General features: G+C 35.7%; 1 protein-coding gene across 3 annotated transcripts in view; it reads right to left on the bottom strand.

Annotated features, from left to right (window-relative positions):
* VIRMA (vir like m6A methyltransferase associated) overlaps positions 1–15,546 on the bottom strand; it is a 59,980-nt gene that overhangs the window by 18,128 nt on the left and 26,306 nt on the right. For all 3 annotated transcript variants that reach the window (XM_004011833.5, XM_012184115.4, XM_060393945.1), the window contains 9 exons: positions 15,206–15,478; positions 12,120–13,260; positions 8,215–8,706; positions 7,052–7,206; positions 4,901–4,983; positions 2,602–2,695; positions 1,915–2,459; positions 1,156–1,391; positions 451–703 (listed from right to left, as the gene is read on the bottom strand). In XM_004011833.5, coding sequence (XP_004011882.1) covers positions 451–703; positions 1,156–1,391; positions 1,915–2,459; positions 2,602–2,695; positions 4,901–4,983; positions 7,052–7,206; positions 8,215–8,706; positions 12,120–13,260; positions 15,206–15,478 — 3,272 coding nt within the window. The remainder of the gene's footprint in view (positions 1–450; positions 704–1,155; positions 1,392–1,914; positions 2,460–2,601; positions 2,696–4,900; positions 4,984–7,051; positions 7,207–8,214; positions 8,707–12,119; positions 13,261–15,205; positions 15,479–15,546) is intronic.

Genomic DNA, 15,546 nt, shown 5'->3' with positions numbered 1-15,546 from the left:
CACATACCTTTACGCACAGCTAAAAAAAATTTTTTTAATTAAAAAAAAAAAAAAAGCCCAAACAAAAAAATATAGTAGTAATTCAACCAATCACAAAACTAAAATATTCAAGAATGAATTGGTACAGAATATAATTGGAAAGAAAATGAAACTACTAGATATAACCAACCCCAAAGAATACAACGGCACACAGAATAAATATCCAAAGACAGTATCTCATAAAGAAAATGAAAAAACCTCTTCAGAGAAACATGTGATGTATACGGTCAAAGAAAGTTATGTAGCACCAAATCATTTTACTGTTGGTTCAGTGGTCAAATATCCCCCCAAACAATAATATGAATAATGAAACAGATGAGATCTTTTTGTTAGCAGCCAAGAATTACATCAGGATATGTTTTTAAATAATATGTACACACACAAAGAATTTATAAAAATAACTATAAATACCTGATCACAGAGAGACTGCAAAATGGATGTGATATATTCAACACACTGCTGACGAATAACACTGTCTCCAGGAGACCGCACCAAAACCAACAGGTCCTGGAATATCTCTGCATATCTTTCATCACCTTTAATAGTTCCACTAATTAGATGCAAAATAGCTAATTTACAAGCTTTGTGTGAAGCCAGAGCATCAAGAAGAGCAAGCAACCTGGTGGTTTGGCTAGTATACTGTTTTTCTTTATCTTCTGAAGTGCTGAAATAAAATCAACACATTTAGTAAACAAAATTCTTGATTTTAAGGCACTACTTAGTCATTTGCTTTTTCAACACATATTATACAAATCTTATGTAAAAAATTTCATTCCTTGGGTATGACAACTCTGGAATTTTACAATTACTATAAAATTTTATAAATTTGGGTTTTCAATAACATATTTTCTTAAATCAGAGTACTTCACAGTTCACTTTTCCAGTGCCCCAAAACTTGAAATACTTCAAGGTATCTTGCACATAAAATAATAGCTTCCTAATCAAAATTTACCTTTATATATTCACATATACATGTGTCTGTGTTATATTTTATATGTACACATATTATCTGCGCATTCTAAAGCCTGGTTTCCAAAGTCTAAGTTAATTTTTTTAAAAAGTATTTGTGTCAAAAATACCTTGAGGAAAAAAATTTTTAGTGCAAAATGAAAATACCTTTGCAAGTCTTCTACAATCAAATCCAACACAGTTCTCATAATCAGAAGTGCAGTTGGTGAGGCAAGGTCACACAATTGAACACAAATACGCCGTAACATATGTTGAATGGGCTGGCAGGTTGTGCCAGAGAAAGAGCGAACTATTTCTTGGAGCAACTTTGCTTGAACATGAAGGTGCATGCTCCACAACTTTCGGGTGTTGAGTGCCACTGATATATCATGTGGCTCAATTACCTGTTAAAAAAGTATAATGTGTGTGTACGTAGATTTTTTTAAAAATATTTATTTACAATCACAAAAACTGTTCAGGAAGAACTATTATGAAAAGAACATCTTTACTGCATGCTTAAAACATTTAATTTTCTGTTGTACAATTAAACATTTGCTTGAATTCAACGCATCTAATAAAAAATCTTATTGTTCTCAGGTTAGCAGTCAGTAGAGCAGAGTCCATTGATGAAGCAACCTAGTTAATGGTGGGGGAAAAGGATTTAAAAACAACAAAAGTACAAGTATATGTAACAGCATAATAAAATTCACATTAACAAAAATTTATTTAGAATGTTACTCCCATGTTTCCTTAATGACCAACTTGCTTCAGTTTTTATCTCACCCTCATCCAGGTATTTTATGTCTTTCTTAGGGGAAGGAGATGAGGGGGTTTTGTTTTTGTTTTTTTTTTTTAAGAAAAACCACTGGTTTTTTAAAAAGTGTTATTGCCATCATTTATAAGATGCATGTTATATGGAAGTGATACCTGAGTTGTTTGCATGGGCAATGGTAGAGGCAGCAGCTCTGAAAGGAGTATGAGTCCAGAAAAAAATCCTTCAGGAACCTTCAATATCGAAGAAAGAACTTCTTTTAACATTAAAGACCAAGTATTGTTAGCTAGAGTCTCTTCTGAGATAGTGAGCTTTTCATTAACTCCTTGAGTAAAAGTCAGTAAGATATCAATGATATCATTCTGAATTTTCTGTTCATCACTGTCCAAACGACCTGAGAGAGGGATAGAGCACAGGAGCATGTGTAAAGTCACAAGTGCTGAAGGAACACGCATGTCCTTAAACTCAAAGGATCCACCTCGCAGGAGTTCCGTTAACATAGTTTTAAGAAGAGTGAGTGTGCAGCGAGCCATCGAAATGGTAGTCACTCTGTGAAGGGTAGTCCCCATGTTGACATGGAGCCTCCATGGCTGAGTCAGAATACTGTTCAATTTTTGCAGCACCCGAATAAAGGTGTCCATTCCTTCAGCAGAAAAAAGCTGAATGACAGCAATATTCCATTTCAGGTCTTTCTGTTGACCTTTACATAAATAAGGGAGAAAAAAACAAAAAACTAATTACTTAAATATTAATCACTGGTTAAGATTTTTGAATATTTTATTTAATAAATGATATTTACACCAGGCTTAAAAAATAGTTTCTAAGTATAGTAGCCACATTACCTTCAACAGGGGGTGGGGGACAGGCCACATTACAGAGAACACGCAAGGCAGTAGTAAGGCCAACTCCTTCTGGGGTCATCAAGTTATCAGTATTCTTCAAAAATAAAAACGAACAGAAACTTTAATTTCTTATTACCTATCAGACCCAGAGAAGGCATTGGTTAAAAATAGGAGTTTCAAGTTAAGTACTTACATCATTTTAAACTTCCTTAGTGCATTTAAAACATGAATAAAGCTAATTAAGTTTTAAAGGTTATGCAATCTTTGGCATATGTTGTATCATATGTGACATTATGTTTATAAAATGAATAACTGACGACAAGTATATTAAAAAGTACTGACTAAAACAAAGGCTACATACAGACAGGTACGAAACTCTCTGTGTTAAGAATTTAAAATAGCTCCTTTTTGGATACTCTTTCTATATATCTGTTTTTCCAAAAAGGAAGCAAGGATTCTGATTTTACAGAGCCCTGTGGGTACTAAAACCTCTTTAAAAATTGATGAAGCATCAGGGAGTGGTTTAATACTACATAACATACATTTCAAAAAACGCAAATACCACAGGAATCTAGTTATGATGGCCATTTGGGGCATGAAGAGAGAAAGAAGAAATACAGTTACCTATGTCCTTAGCACCTGCCCAGGCTATGTTTTCCTGGCACAAACAGTTATACTTAAGCTGCTTTATTTTTGTAATTTTCAAAGAGCAGCATATAGATGGTTTAAAAAACTTGGAAGAAATACCACTTTAAAATGTTACCACTTCAGCCTTTAACCTCAGAGGAGAAACCTAAAAATAAGAAAACCCTTTTCCTCATGTTTCCCACCCCTGTGGCTCAGCTGGTAAAGAATCCGCCTGCAATGTGGGAGACCTGGATTCGATCCCTGGGTTTGGAAGATCCCCTGGAGAAGGGAAAGGCTATCCACTCCAGTATCCCGGCCTGGATAATTCCATGGACTGCACAGTCCATGAGGTTGCAAAGAGTCAAACACGACCAAGCAACTTTCACTTTCCCTTTCCCCACCTTGGGTTATCTTTCCCTCTAACTTCTTCCTTGCTGCCTTTCAGTTATCCCACAAGTTAAGGCAGCAGGGAGTCACAGAGTGACGTTTCTGTCTTAGATCAGCTGTTTTTAGCACACCTTAGAGAGTTATTTATAATAACCATACTTAACAGGACAAGGATTTACATAAAAATTAAAACATTTAATTACAACATGCAATTCAAATTTCTAGCACTGAACTTTTTACTGGTTAAATACTTTAATCCAAGTCCTCTGGTATTTTACTGGATACTTAATATATTCTTCTAACTATGCACACCCTAAATACCTGACCATCTAAATTTACAGGACACTAATGTACCTCTGCTAAATAAAAAACTCAATATAATGAAAAACTCTAGATCGTCTTTGAGGCATAAAATAAAGAACAGAAGAATATGATGGCATTATAGGAGGTAAAAGTACTCTTGGGGGAGATGGAGGAAAAAGAGATAATTCAAGGTCCATTCTGCCCCTGTAGTTTAAAACTTCTTACGCATCATTTTAAAAGAAAAAAAGAAGGAAGAGCACCTTAAAAAAAGAGAGCACTTTTTTTTTTTAAAGCACTTAAAAAGAAGAGCACTTTTAAAAAAAAGAAGAGCACCTTTAGTCCTTCATCCTATGATACATACTGGATCAACTAAGGAGCAAAGAAAACTTTTGAAACTTCCCCAACTAACAATGTTTTGATTATAACAAATTTTTGCATTATGAATTACCTGATTTGTATATGAAATTTTCAACTGTAATATTATGAACTATATGATTTTTCAACTCTCATGAATTACTTCAATTGTAGATTGAAGTAATTTAACCATCCCAAATGAACAAACAGAACTAGTCCTCATTCCAATTATCTAGAATTAACTCTTACCAATTTTCACCTAAAAAGTTTGAGGGAAATTCTTTTTCAGAAGGTTTAACTAAAATAATTATATATCACATTATCATAGCATTTAACTTTAAAACATTTTTGTAAATGTCACCAAAATGGTAGGTGATATTATTCTTATTTGAGAAGAAAAAAAACAGGACAGAATCTGGCAATAGAAAGCAATATCGTTGTGGGCATCTGTGTTCATGTATACACACAATTACATATCCATCTATACCCACTACCAATCTATACCCACAGGACTAGTAAATCAATCAAGTATACTTAACTACATTATCTATACAAGTGATTTAATACAACATTACTACATACTACCACACAATTCCATAAAATCAAGATACTTTTAAATTTTACTTACCTGTTTAACATATTCAATTAGGTTTGGGATGCAATTAATCTCAAATCTAAGGTTTTTCAGAGGTTCAAGCCACTTGCCAAGTTCTTAAAAATGAAAACAGTAATTTACAACATAATATTTTAAAATAAAAGCCTTACAAACAAGCCTTAATAACAAAGGAAGTGAAAGTATTCTTTTCCAGAGAAAAGCCACATTTTCAGATTGCAAAATCCATGTTCATTTCAATGGAGTGAATTTCATATAGGAATTATGTGTCTAAATTATTTAAACAAGCCTTAAAATGAAATGTAAATGTCGTACTATACTGGTTTAGAAATAAGAAGGTATCACTCTTAGTTATTTGGCTTCTGAAAACTTAAATGTTTATACGATTAAACGGAACTATCTAACTAAACTGAATTTTTCTACAGCAGTCAACTTACAACATTAAAACAATTATAAAATTAACTGCCGATAAACAAACAAAATTACATAGTGCTTATTCACCTAATACTACCACTGATTCCCACACCCCAAAACAGCATACACAAAGGTATTCATTTCTAACAGGATCAAACCCATGGAGGAACATTTGCTGAGGGCCCTCTCCCATGACACAAATTTTAAATTTTGTCAATTTCCTAATCTGCCTTTACAAAATTTAAAGTGATCACTCTCACCCCCAAAACAGTAACAGGAAATTTTGTTTGAGGAAGAAATACATGAAATACACCATTTACTGCAACTGAACTGCCTAAGAGCTATGCCGTAAAAGTGAAGTCAAAAGTGTTAGTCACTCAATCATGTCTGACTCTTTGTGACCCCATGGGCTGTAGCCCATCAAGGCTCCTCTGTACGCGGAGTATTCCAGGCAAGAACACTGGAGTGAGTTGCCATTTCCTTCTCCAGGGGACCTTTCCGGCCCAGGGATAGAACCTGACTATCACCAAAAATGTTTTTCTAACAGCGTTCTAATGTAATAATTTCTAGAGACTTTATAAGAAGAACTGACGGAAACTGCAAATAGGAGTCATCTCTCCTTGGTACTACACTCCTTTTTAGGATTACAGCAGTTTACATCCAAGTATTTTTCCTATACACTTTTAAATTACCTCTTTCATGTATATAGAATATACATTGCTCAAATGAAAGATAAAAGGAATAATAAATTTAAGTGTACTCATCACCCAGAATATGTACTAAAGCATTAATAATACCTTTGAAGATGCTACATACCCTCTTTTTGTAAGGGCATACTTTGAGGGGGGAAAAAAATCTATTTTCAATATGGAAAGCTGAGTTTAGAATCCAACTTTTACTGGTAACACTTTAATCTTTTTAGAATTAATCCTAAACTTTAATCTTTTTAGGATTAAAAGGAAAAGAGGCCTGGGATTTCCCCAGCAGTCCAGGGGTTAACACTCCTCACTTCCACTGCAAAGGACACAGGTTCCATCCCTGGTCAGGGAACTAAGATCTAAGATCCCACATACCGTGCAGCACGGACAAAAGACAAAAAAGAGAAGTGGCCACATGCTATCATAACATTTACTGTGTTAAATTTTCTATTTGGCTAGTTTGAAAACCAAGAACAAAAATAAAATAATAAAAAACTATAATTAAATACCTTGAACTTTTCAAGACTACCCACTACAATAAGGTTCATCTTATTATAAACCTTATTATAAACTTAATAAACTTCATTCAATATACACTTAGAAAATAATATTCTTTCATCATTTTTCACTTGCGAATAGCACACATGTGTTAACCACAAATAGATTTCTAAGTAGTACTCAGAAAGAAGTACATATTCAAAGAAAACACACACACCTACAAACTGTACTTCTAAACTTCTGTACAAAACTGAACTTCTGAGTTCATCTTTAATTCTGTTTTGATTAGGAACTTCAGCTACCCACAAATTTCCATGACTTTCCAGAAAAAGATATTTTCAACAACTTCCTAAAAAAATCTTTTTAAGAATACCATATAAAATACCTCCATAAAGGGTGCTTTAATTTATACAGAAAGTTAACACAGGGTGTTACTAGGTATATTATCAAACATGATAAAGCCCCTGGTCCCAAATGGCAAATATGAACTACAGATAGTCAAAGGCTTTTTTTCTTCCTGCATCATAAATGCTTAAAATAAGTTCAAGTGCCATACCTTGCAATTTAGCATTATTTTCATCTGCTTTACAAAGCTTCAAGAGAGATGCTGCATGCTGCTCCAACATCTGGACGTCGCTGGAAGACTGAACCACCACCAAGATAAGTATGCACGCGTAATTATAAGCGACTGACTTCTTAGACTTGGAATCACTGAAACAAAATAAGGTTTTAAAGGTTTTGGTATGCAAATAATTTTTAGGAACAATTTTTTAACTTTTTTTTTTCACTTGGTTTTAAGAAGTTCAAGGAATTTTACCATGAAACATTACCAACTTCCTGAAAACAGGAAATCACATTTTAGTTTAACCTCCAATTCACCTGAAACCACTACTTTAAAGTATATTAATAACAAAGCACATGCATCAAAATGGAATGTGGAATTCTCTTAAGAAATATGATCAGAACAATAAAATATGAATAAGTACACTTCATCAGCAATGAAAGATTAGGAAATACACTTCATTAATCTCCTTTAAAATGTTTTTTCACTCTGGATGTATAGGAAAAAGTGTGATGAATCAACCTACCACCGTGATTTATTCAGACTTCCACTACAGAACTGTAAAGGTACAGCTAGGCACAGACGCACTCTTGTTTGCCTTTTAAGTCCTCCCAAGAGATCCGTCACTCAAGGGGTCATATCAAGACTCAGATGCAAAGGACACCACAGCTTTGTATAGCATGAACCAGGAGGAACGAGTTTCTCTTCTCATAGACTAAAACCCTCTGCCCAACAGGGCAAGGGCTTCAAAAACCACTATCATTTTCAAACTCCCTCATCCAGTCAAAACACTTCTAAAGTCAGAGCATCATGAAGAGCTTAGCAGGTGAGGGCAGAGACACCAAGGTAGTCCTCATGACTCTTAAGCTGTATGTATTATTTCTGTGTCTTACGTCTCCCCTCCACAAAAATCAGCAGGAGTACTACGGCTGCAATCTTTGTTAACTCTGTAGGGAAACTGAAGCAGCTCCTATTTCATTTCTTTATATCCACATCTTAGAGAGTTCATCATTCTAATCCTTGATTTACAAGTTATAGGCTATGTCAAAAAATTATAGTTTTTATTTTCAAAACAATACATTCTTTCAAGAATCTACCCCACTAGTGATGTAGTTTTCCAATAAAACAGGAAATTTAAGGAGTAAGCATAAAATTACCCTAAGGCTTCTTTGGAATAGTACTCCATTAGTGTAATAAGACTTTGGAGATTTTTCTCAAGACTGAAAACATGGCCAACAGCTGATCTTCCCACAGGATTAAAAGTAATCAAGTAAAGGTTGTGCAGCGTTCCCAACAGATCTGAGTGGTCAGTTTCTTCACTGGCTGTACAATGCTGAAAATGGCTGAACAGTTCTGTAATACACTGCAATGTCTGTGTTGAGTCCTGTAGCCATAAGGCAAACGCATCATCAATAACACCATCAGACTGGAGACCATCTTCTTCATCTTGATCATAAAGATGACAAAGAGCTCGAATCAACAAATTTGTTGCTTCATATTCTGACATAAAAAAAAGAAGACCCTTTTGTGACTGTGCAAGAAACTTTAAAACATCTTTCGTGGCTTGCAGCACACCAGGATGCGCACTTGTCACTGGAATTGACAGGAGCAAAGTAACCAACTCCAGGAAGTGATGACTGTGAAGATACCTGCAGAAGAAGTAACAAGATATACGTTAAGTCAGCGCAAAACATTTCATTTACTCAGTTTTCATTAGACAGGTAGTGCTAAAAATTTTAATAGCAATAATCCTTATCCTCAGCAATATACCGCTTTATTTAAAAACATAATGTGAACAGCAAGTCTTCTCTCCACGGGACCAAATGAAAGTGAAAGTTCTATAAGGCTTTTTCCTAGCATTCAAAAGATGTTTAATTAGTAACTGTTGACAAATTTTCTCTTTCCAGAATCAACCTTGACTTTAAATTCTGGGCCTTCTTTCCAGGCCACTTATGAAATGGCTCCTTCCTTTTTAACTATGGTCCTACTCAACTCATAGCATATCAGTATATCTGAATCCATGCATCTAGGAAGAATACAGTGCATATACTATAAAAAGCATTTGGTATATTCAGATTTACTACAGGTAGTATATCTGAACCGGTACTTCTAGGAAGAAAAAAAGGTCAAATTATCAATCTTCAGTACTTAATATAACAGTACTCTTTTATTACGTCCAAGAACCATTTTTTAGTACACACAGTTTTAGTAGATAAGGTATGAATTTACCTAAAACCCCTAATAGACACAACTGCTACTGATACAGAGTATTTTCATTGTCTTAATAATACTCTGTGTCCATCTATGCATCCCCTAACTAGCTCCTAATTCCTGGCAATCACTGATCTTTTTACTGTCTCCATAGTTTTGCCTTTTCCAGAATGTCACATAGTTGTAATCAAAAAGCATAAAATTGCCTTTTCAATCATATTTCTGCTTAAACTCAGGCTTCTATATCATGAGGAAAACACCTGCAGTAAATGCTTACCACAAAGGTAAACACTTCTATGCTCTTAAGAGCATCCTTAATCACCTTATGGAATGTTCAGAAAATAGTTAACATGGCAGGCCTCAGAATGCTTATTCTTAGAAAGGCTGGTCCTTGGCTGGCCTCTAGGGACTTGGATTTTGGGATAGTTTCCACCCACCAACTGATAAGAATACTCACTGCAAATAAACTTTATGCAAATAATATGGTTCATTCTGAATACCTGCTTTCTCTCTGGCAGTCTGAAATTCTGGGACATGCAAGACACTGGGTGCCTACATGGCTATCCCCCAATAGGAAGCTTGGATGCTGAGATTCTAATGAACTTTCTCAGTATGCAACATTTCACACATGTCACAATTTATTGTCAGGGGACTTAAGGGGATCCTTTGTGCCTAAACTAGGAAAGGACTCTGGAAGCTTATGACTCATTTTCCCAGGCTTTGTCTCATGTATCTCTTCCCTTTGGGGATTGTGTTTTATATCTTTTTGATGTAATAAATCCTGATTGAGATTACAACACTGAGTCCTATGAATCCAGCTAGTCAATCTGGGGGTTACCTTGAAGACTCCAACATGGGATATTAGAGCCTTGCCATCACTTCAAACTAACCCTTCCAAAATGTAATTACTTCTCTTTTCAAAGTTCACTCTCCCTCCTAATTTATCAATTTCTGTCCATAAAATCACAGTTCCAGTAGTTACCCTAGTTAGAAACCTCAAAGCATTTTAGCTCCTTCTTACTTTCTCTTATCAGGTCCAATTGCCAAGTCCAAGTAACGCTCCACCACAAACTCTCAATATAATTATATTATAATATAATATAATCTTAGAACACTACTTCGATCATATCAGATCTGCTACTCTAAAATATTCAAGATCTTCCACATTCTAAAAACGAAATCCCCAGGAATTCCCTGGCCATCCAGCAGTTAGGATTCAGTGCTTTCACTGTCAGGGGCCTGGATTCAACCCCTGATCAGGGACCTAAAATCCCATGCACCAAGCAGCACAGCCAAAAAAAAAAACAGAAAAAAAAATTCCTTAGCCCAGCATTCAAAACCCTTTATCTCCTAAAATCTGACACCCAAATGTACGATCTCCAATTATGGGAGGAGAAAAACCAACAATACTTTATAGGCCATTAATTACTGGTTTCCCCTCAACAACTATTTGGGAGCATCATCTCTTTTCTTATACTCAGTCACCCTCAGGGCATTACTTTAAGTCTTAATTTACCAAAAACATGACCAGTGAGAAGCACCTGTCTCCTCTACTGTCTCCATACTACAAAGATAACTGTATTTGTATACTCAAACATTTCCGTTCTCTTGTTCAAAGCGAAACTGCTACACTTGTACTCTTGGCCTCATCTCCTACTAGACCTTGCTCTAGCAATTATCATCTTAAACTCCTGTATGAATTCAAGCTAAGGCAAATATGAGTTTCAGCTAAAAACAAGAATGGATAGGTACAGATTTTAGAATGGAGAGTATTGATTTTTTTGTTAATACATTATGCTCCAAAGCCAGGCAAAAAAAATCACTGAAATAAGGAATAAAATAATAAAACTGCAATTTTTATATTTGTTAAAAAATTATTTAGAGGCAAAATACCAAAAAAAAAAAAAAAAGAAACTCTCAAAAATTAAAGCAAATTTTAAAAATCTGTGAGTACCTAAAAACGGCAAAACTGTATCAATAGATAACTAGAGGGTTAGAAGGGAGAAACAAGTGACAACTGAACCTTTAATATATCTTAACAAGGACTGCAAAATTAACTTAGTAAAGTACCAACTTCACTTACAATGTTTTAGAATCATAAGGTACAAAGAGCTTACACAGAAAAGCTCTCTCCTTCCTATGCCATCCTCTGCTTCACCTTCCCAGAAGCAACCTGGTAATTTCTCCTTTATTCTTGCTCACAGATATGCTAATATAAGCACTATGGTTGGTTATTACTTATATCTTTAACTTAAGTTGCTATTACTACTTTTAAGTATTAACAAAATATAGCTCACATACAGTAACACACTTCTCACTATGACCTATCCTGAAATATCAAGGCATCCTTACCAAGACACACATTACCTATAGACAAATTTAAAACAAACAAACAAGGGGCTTCCTTGGTGGCTCAGTGGTAACGAATCCATCTGCCAACGCAGGAGACACTTCAATCCCTGGTCCAGGAAGATCCCACACGCCACACAGCAACTAAGCCTGTGTACCACAACTATTAAGCCTGTGCTTCTGAGCCCAGGAACTGCAACTACCAAACCCACAAACTGCAACTACCGAAGTTCATGTGCCCTAGAGCTTGTGCTCTGCAATAAGAGAATCCACTGCAATGAAAAGCCCTCACACTGCAATGAAGAGTAGCCTCCATTCGTCCCCAACTAGAGAAAAGCACAGGAACTAAGACCCAGCATGGCCAAAATGTAAGTAAATAATAAATAAAATTATAAAATAAAAACAGTAAAACAAAGCTTTGCAGCTTAAAAAAAAAGGCAACCACATGAAACTGCCTCTAATAATTGGTGAAATATACTTTCCAAAGCCAAAAATGTCTCACCTAAAGAGAACAGGGTATGGATCATCCCTCTCTGGTGGACCAGTAATACGTGCCATTGTTGGGAAAGACTTAACAGGAGGCTGGATCATTGTATGAGGTGCAGTTTCCATTAAATGAAAAACTTCCTCTAAGAGGTTAATCAGCTTTTCTATTTCTCCTTCACTTATATTTGAGGATTCCAGAAGATCCATATCCATAGAAGCCTCTACCTCGTTTTCATATTCTGGGTTTGTTCTCTCAACTCCAGCATCTGTATCATGATCAGGTTCGCTGTGGTTAGGAACAGAAGTCGTCTTCTCTGCTAAATGGTCACCAAGTCTTTTAATCTCTGACAAAATTTCATAGAAATGGCATTTCTGAAGAATAGCTGAACCAGCAGTGACAACCCTCACAGTCTGATCTAAAAGTATGAGCTCCAGAAGTTTCTGATAGCCACTTTTTTCACTCTGCCTACTTCTCAAAAAAGCTTCCATTCCTTCTGTCATACTAATGACACTGTCCAAAGCTTTAAATGCATTTAACTTAAGGGAAGATGAGACATGATCAGCAAACAGGAGCTCAAATAAGCCACTGATCACTCCTGCTTGTAGCAGTCCCGTGACTCCTTGGGTCCCACATTCTGCTAGTGAGGACACTAATTTGGTCCCAGCTTTGAGCTGTCGGACATTTAAGGCAATGGGTTGGCGAAGGGCTACTTGTAAATTTAAAGCTTGCATGGTCCAGTCTATCAACTGGCCAAGGGCATCTTGTTTTGTGTTTTTCAACTGCAAATAACTTAGTCCTTTTATTATTAAACTTGGAATTTCTTCTAAAGCTGTTACCCATTTTGCACCTCTATCTTCTTGATACAAATCCAACAGTTCAGTTAACTTCACTGAGGCTTCTACTGCCCCTGAGTTTTCTTTATCTGGACCTTGATCCTTCATCCTACTGATTTCGATTTCAAAGGTAGTCTTGTACGGACAGCTGAAGTGTAAGAGTGGTACCAGCTCCCTATCATATGGGTCATATGTCATAGGAGGGACTGAAGCTAAGTCTTCAGCAGTGTATTCGACATCGAAGTTTGGATACTTGAATGTTTCACGTTCCAAGTCAGCAATTCCATCTTCATCACTGGAAATCTGCTCATAACCATCATCCCCTGAAAATCAGTTTAAATAATACTTAGTTGTTACATCATTGTTGTTTAGTACAAAACAATCTGGTTACTCAAAATAAATTATTTAGTAACATGGCAAAAATATGAAAAGTAATGATCCTATCAACAGTATTAACTTCTGCCTCAATATCTTATCAACACTTATTAACATTTTATAACTCCTAATAGAACAATTACAGAGAAACTTCATAAGCAAAGTCTTCTATTATATCTGTTCAGCTTTACAATAACTCTGCTATAAATCTTTTCCTCATAGAACTAAAATCAGAAATGTCTCAAAAAAATAAAAAAGAACCAAAAATACCTCTCAGGAGGGAAGAAATTAAGCTTGCCTTGTGAGAGAGTATTTTTAAGATGGAAAAAATGAATTGATGGGCCAAAATTATTAAATTAACTAAGACTTAATACTGTAATTACCAAGTTACACCAAATATTGTCAGGAAAAGCATTCTAGAATTTCATATTCCTTCACTTCTACTACTCTGTGTTTACCTGTTACCCAGTTCCCAGTTCTGTATCATGTTTTTATGGAAAATGTTTATAAAAGTACCCATCTTTGCCAAAACAGAGTTTTCATATCATGACACGTGCAGCTTTCCCTCTATTCAGTAATAGAAGACTAGAGACAGAAAATCTGTTAGTTTTAAATACAACTGTTACCTGGCTGTGGTAAAACAGAGATGAGTAACAACAGCCTAAGAAAGAAAAGGAAATGTTTCCACGGTACTCCTCCAGTAACAGCCCTCTATGGACATTCTTAAGCTCTAAACAACTTAGCCACAGCAATACACTCATATTTGAAAAGAAAGGGCCTAAAACACGAGGACGGGGGAGCCTGGTGGGCTGCCGTCTATGGGGTCGCATAGAGTCGGACACAACTGAAGTGACTTAGCAGCAGCAGCAAAGAGACTTGATTCGAGACTAACCCCCAGATGTCTTTTGGTAAGAATCAAATTAACCAGCCTCATTCTCTTATCCTCTCTAAAAATGTCCTCTGATTAACAAAGCCTGCCTGAAATCTAACTACTACCAAATGCAGTAAATCTAAAATTTATTAGATTTATTGGTATCCTAGAAATGGGGTCAGTTAAAAGAGTTATCACTCAATAACTCAATTACTTGTATTTTGTAAAAGGGCCCCTATAATACTGAAATGGTTCTCATTCTCATGTAGAATGACTCTCCTCTTTAATATCTTATAGAACAAAGCAGATGATCTGTCATTTTACATAAATACTTTAACATTACACTCCATTTACTCAACAAATTAAGAGTCAATTAGCTTGAACAGCTCTTTTTGCTTTCAAAGGAAAAATAAGACCGAACTAAAAGACTGCATCAGGCTGCCTTATGTCCTTCTGTAATTAAGATTTTTTTCTCCTTGTGCATGTCTAATAATAATTAGATATTATTATTCAGCCAAAATATTGAGGTGACAGAAATCTTTGGGGATTCTAGGCAGCTTAAAACACCACTCCTCTGAAGACAGATCACCAAATCCCTAATCACCATGTATTTGCTGCATATCCTCGCTTCCCTGGGAAAAGCCAATGGTATCAAGGGGAAGCTGATACCACAGCAAGGCAAACAGAATCTCTCTCCCAGAAAACTGGAAATGGATCTGAGACACAGGCAGTTTAAATTGGTTGGTTAAAGAGAAGATATTAAAGATGTGGGGTAACTAGAGACATAATAGTTAGTTAAAAAAAAAAAAAAACACCTAAATTCATTTTTCTAACTAAATAACAGATAAACAAAGCAAAGCAAAGATGGAAATCCTCAAGTCTAGTCAAGTCTCAAGGCCCAGCTGACTCTTGGGTTTCTTGAAAGCCACTTGTGTCAGCTATAAATTTTTCTGCATTGCTAAAAGCTACATCAAGCTAGTTTCCAGCACTTAAAAGCAAGAAGTCCTAGCTAATTCACCCACCTTCACCTTCTTCATCTTCTTCACCTTCTTCCTCTTCATCCTCCTCTTCCTCCTCAGGGATACTATCTACTGTATGGCGATCATCTTCATCCTCATCCTCTTCTTCCTCTACATCCACATCATCTTCATCATCTTCTCCTTCTTCTTGCTGTTCCTCTTCTACCTCTCCTTCATCAGAATATTGACTTTCCTGGGGAACAGAATTCCGATCAGGAGAAATGGGTTCAAAGTAATCTTCTCTATGAGGAGCATCCTCTTCCTTGTCACCAGACACTGAAAAATTGATATTTAAGGCACAGATTATTTTAACTATTTAAATAATAAGAGGCAGAAGGACTGGA

The sequence above is a fragment of the Ovis aries genome, chromosome 9, assembly GCF_016772045.2.
Source record: "Ovis aries strain OAR_USU_Benz2616 breed Rambouillet chromosome 9, ARS-UI_Ramb_v3.0, whole genome shotgun sequence".
NCBI lineage: Eukaryota > Metazoa > Chordata > Mammalia > Artiodactyla > Bovidae > Ovis > Ovis aries.
The sequence above is the reverse complement of the archived record's forward strand: the minus strand, read 5'-3'. Positions and strand labels throughout refer to the sequence as shown.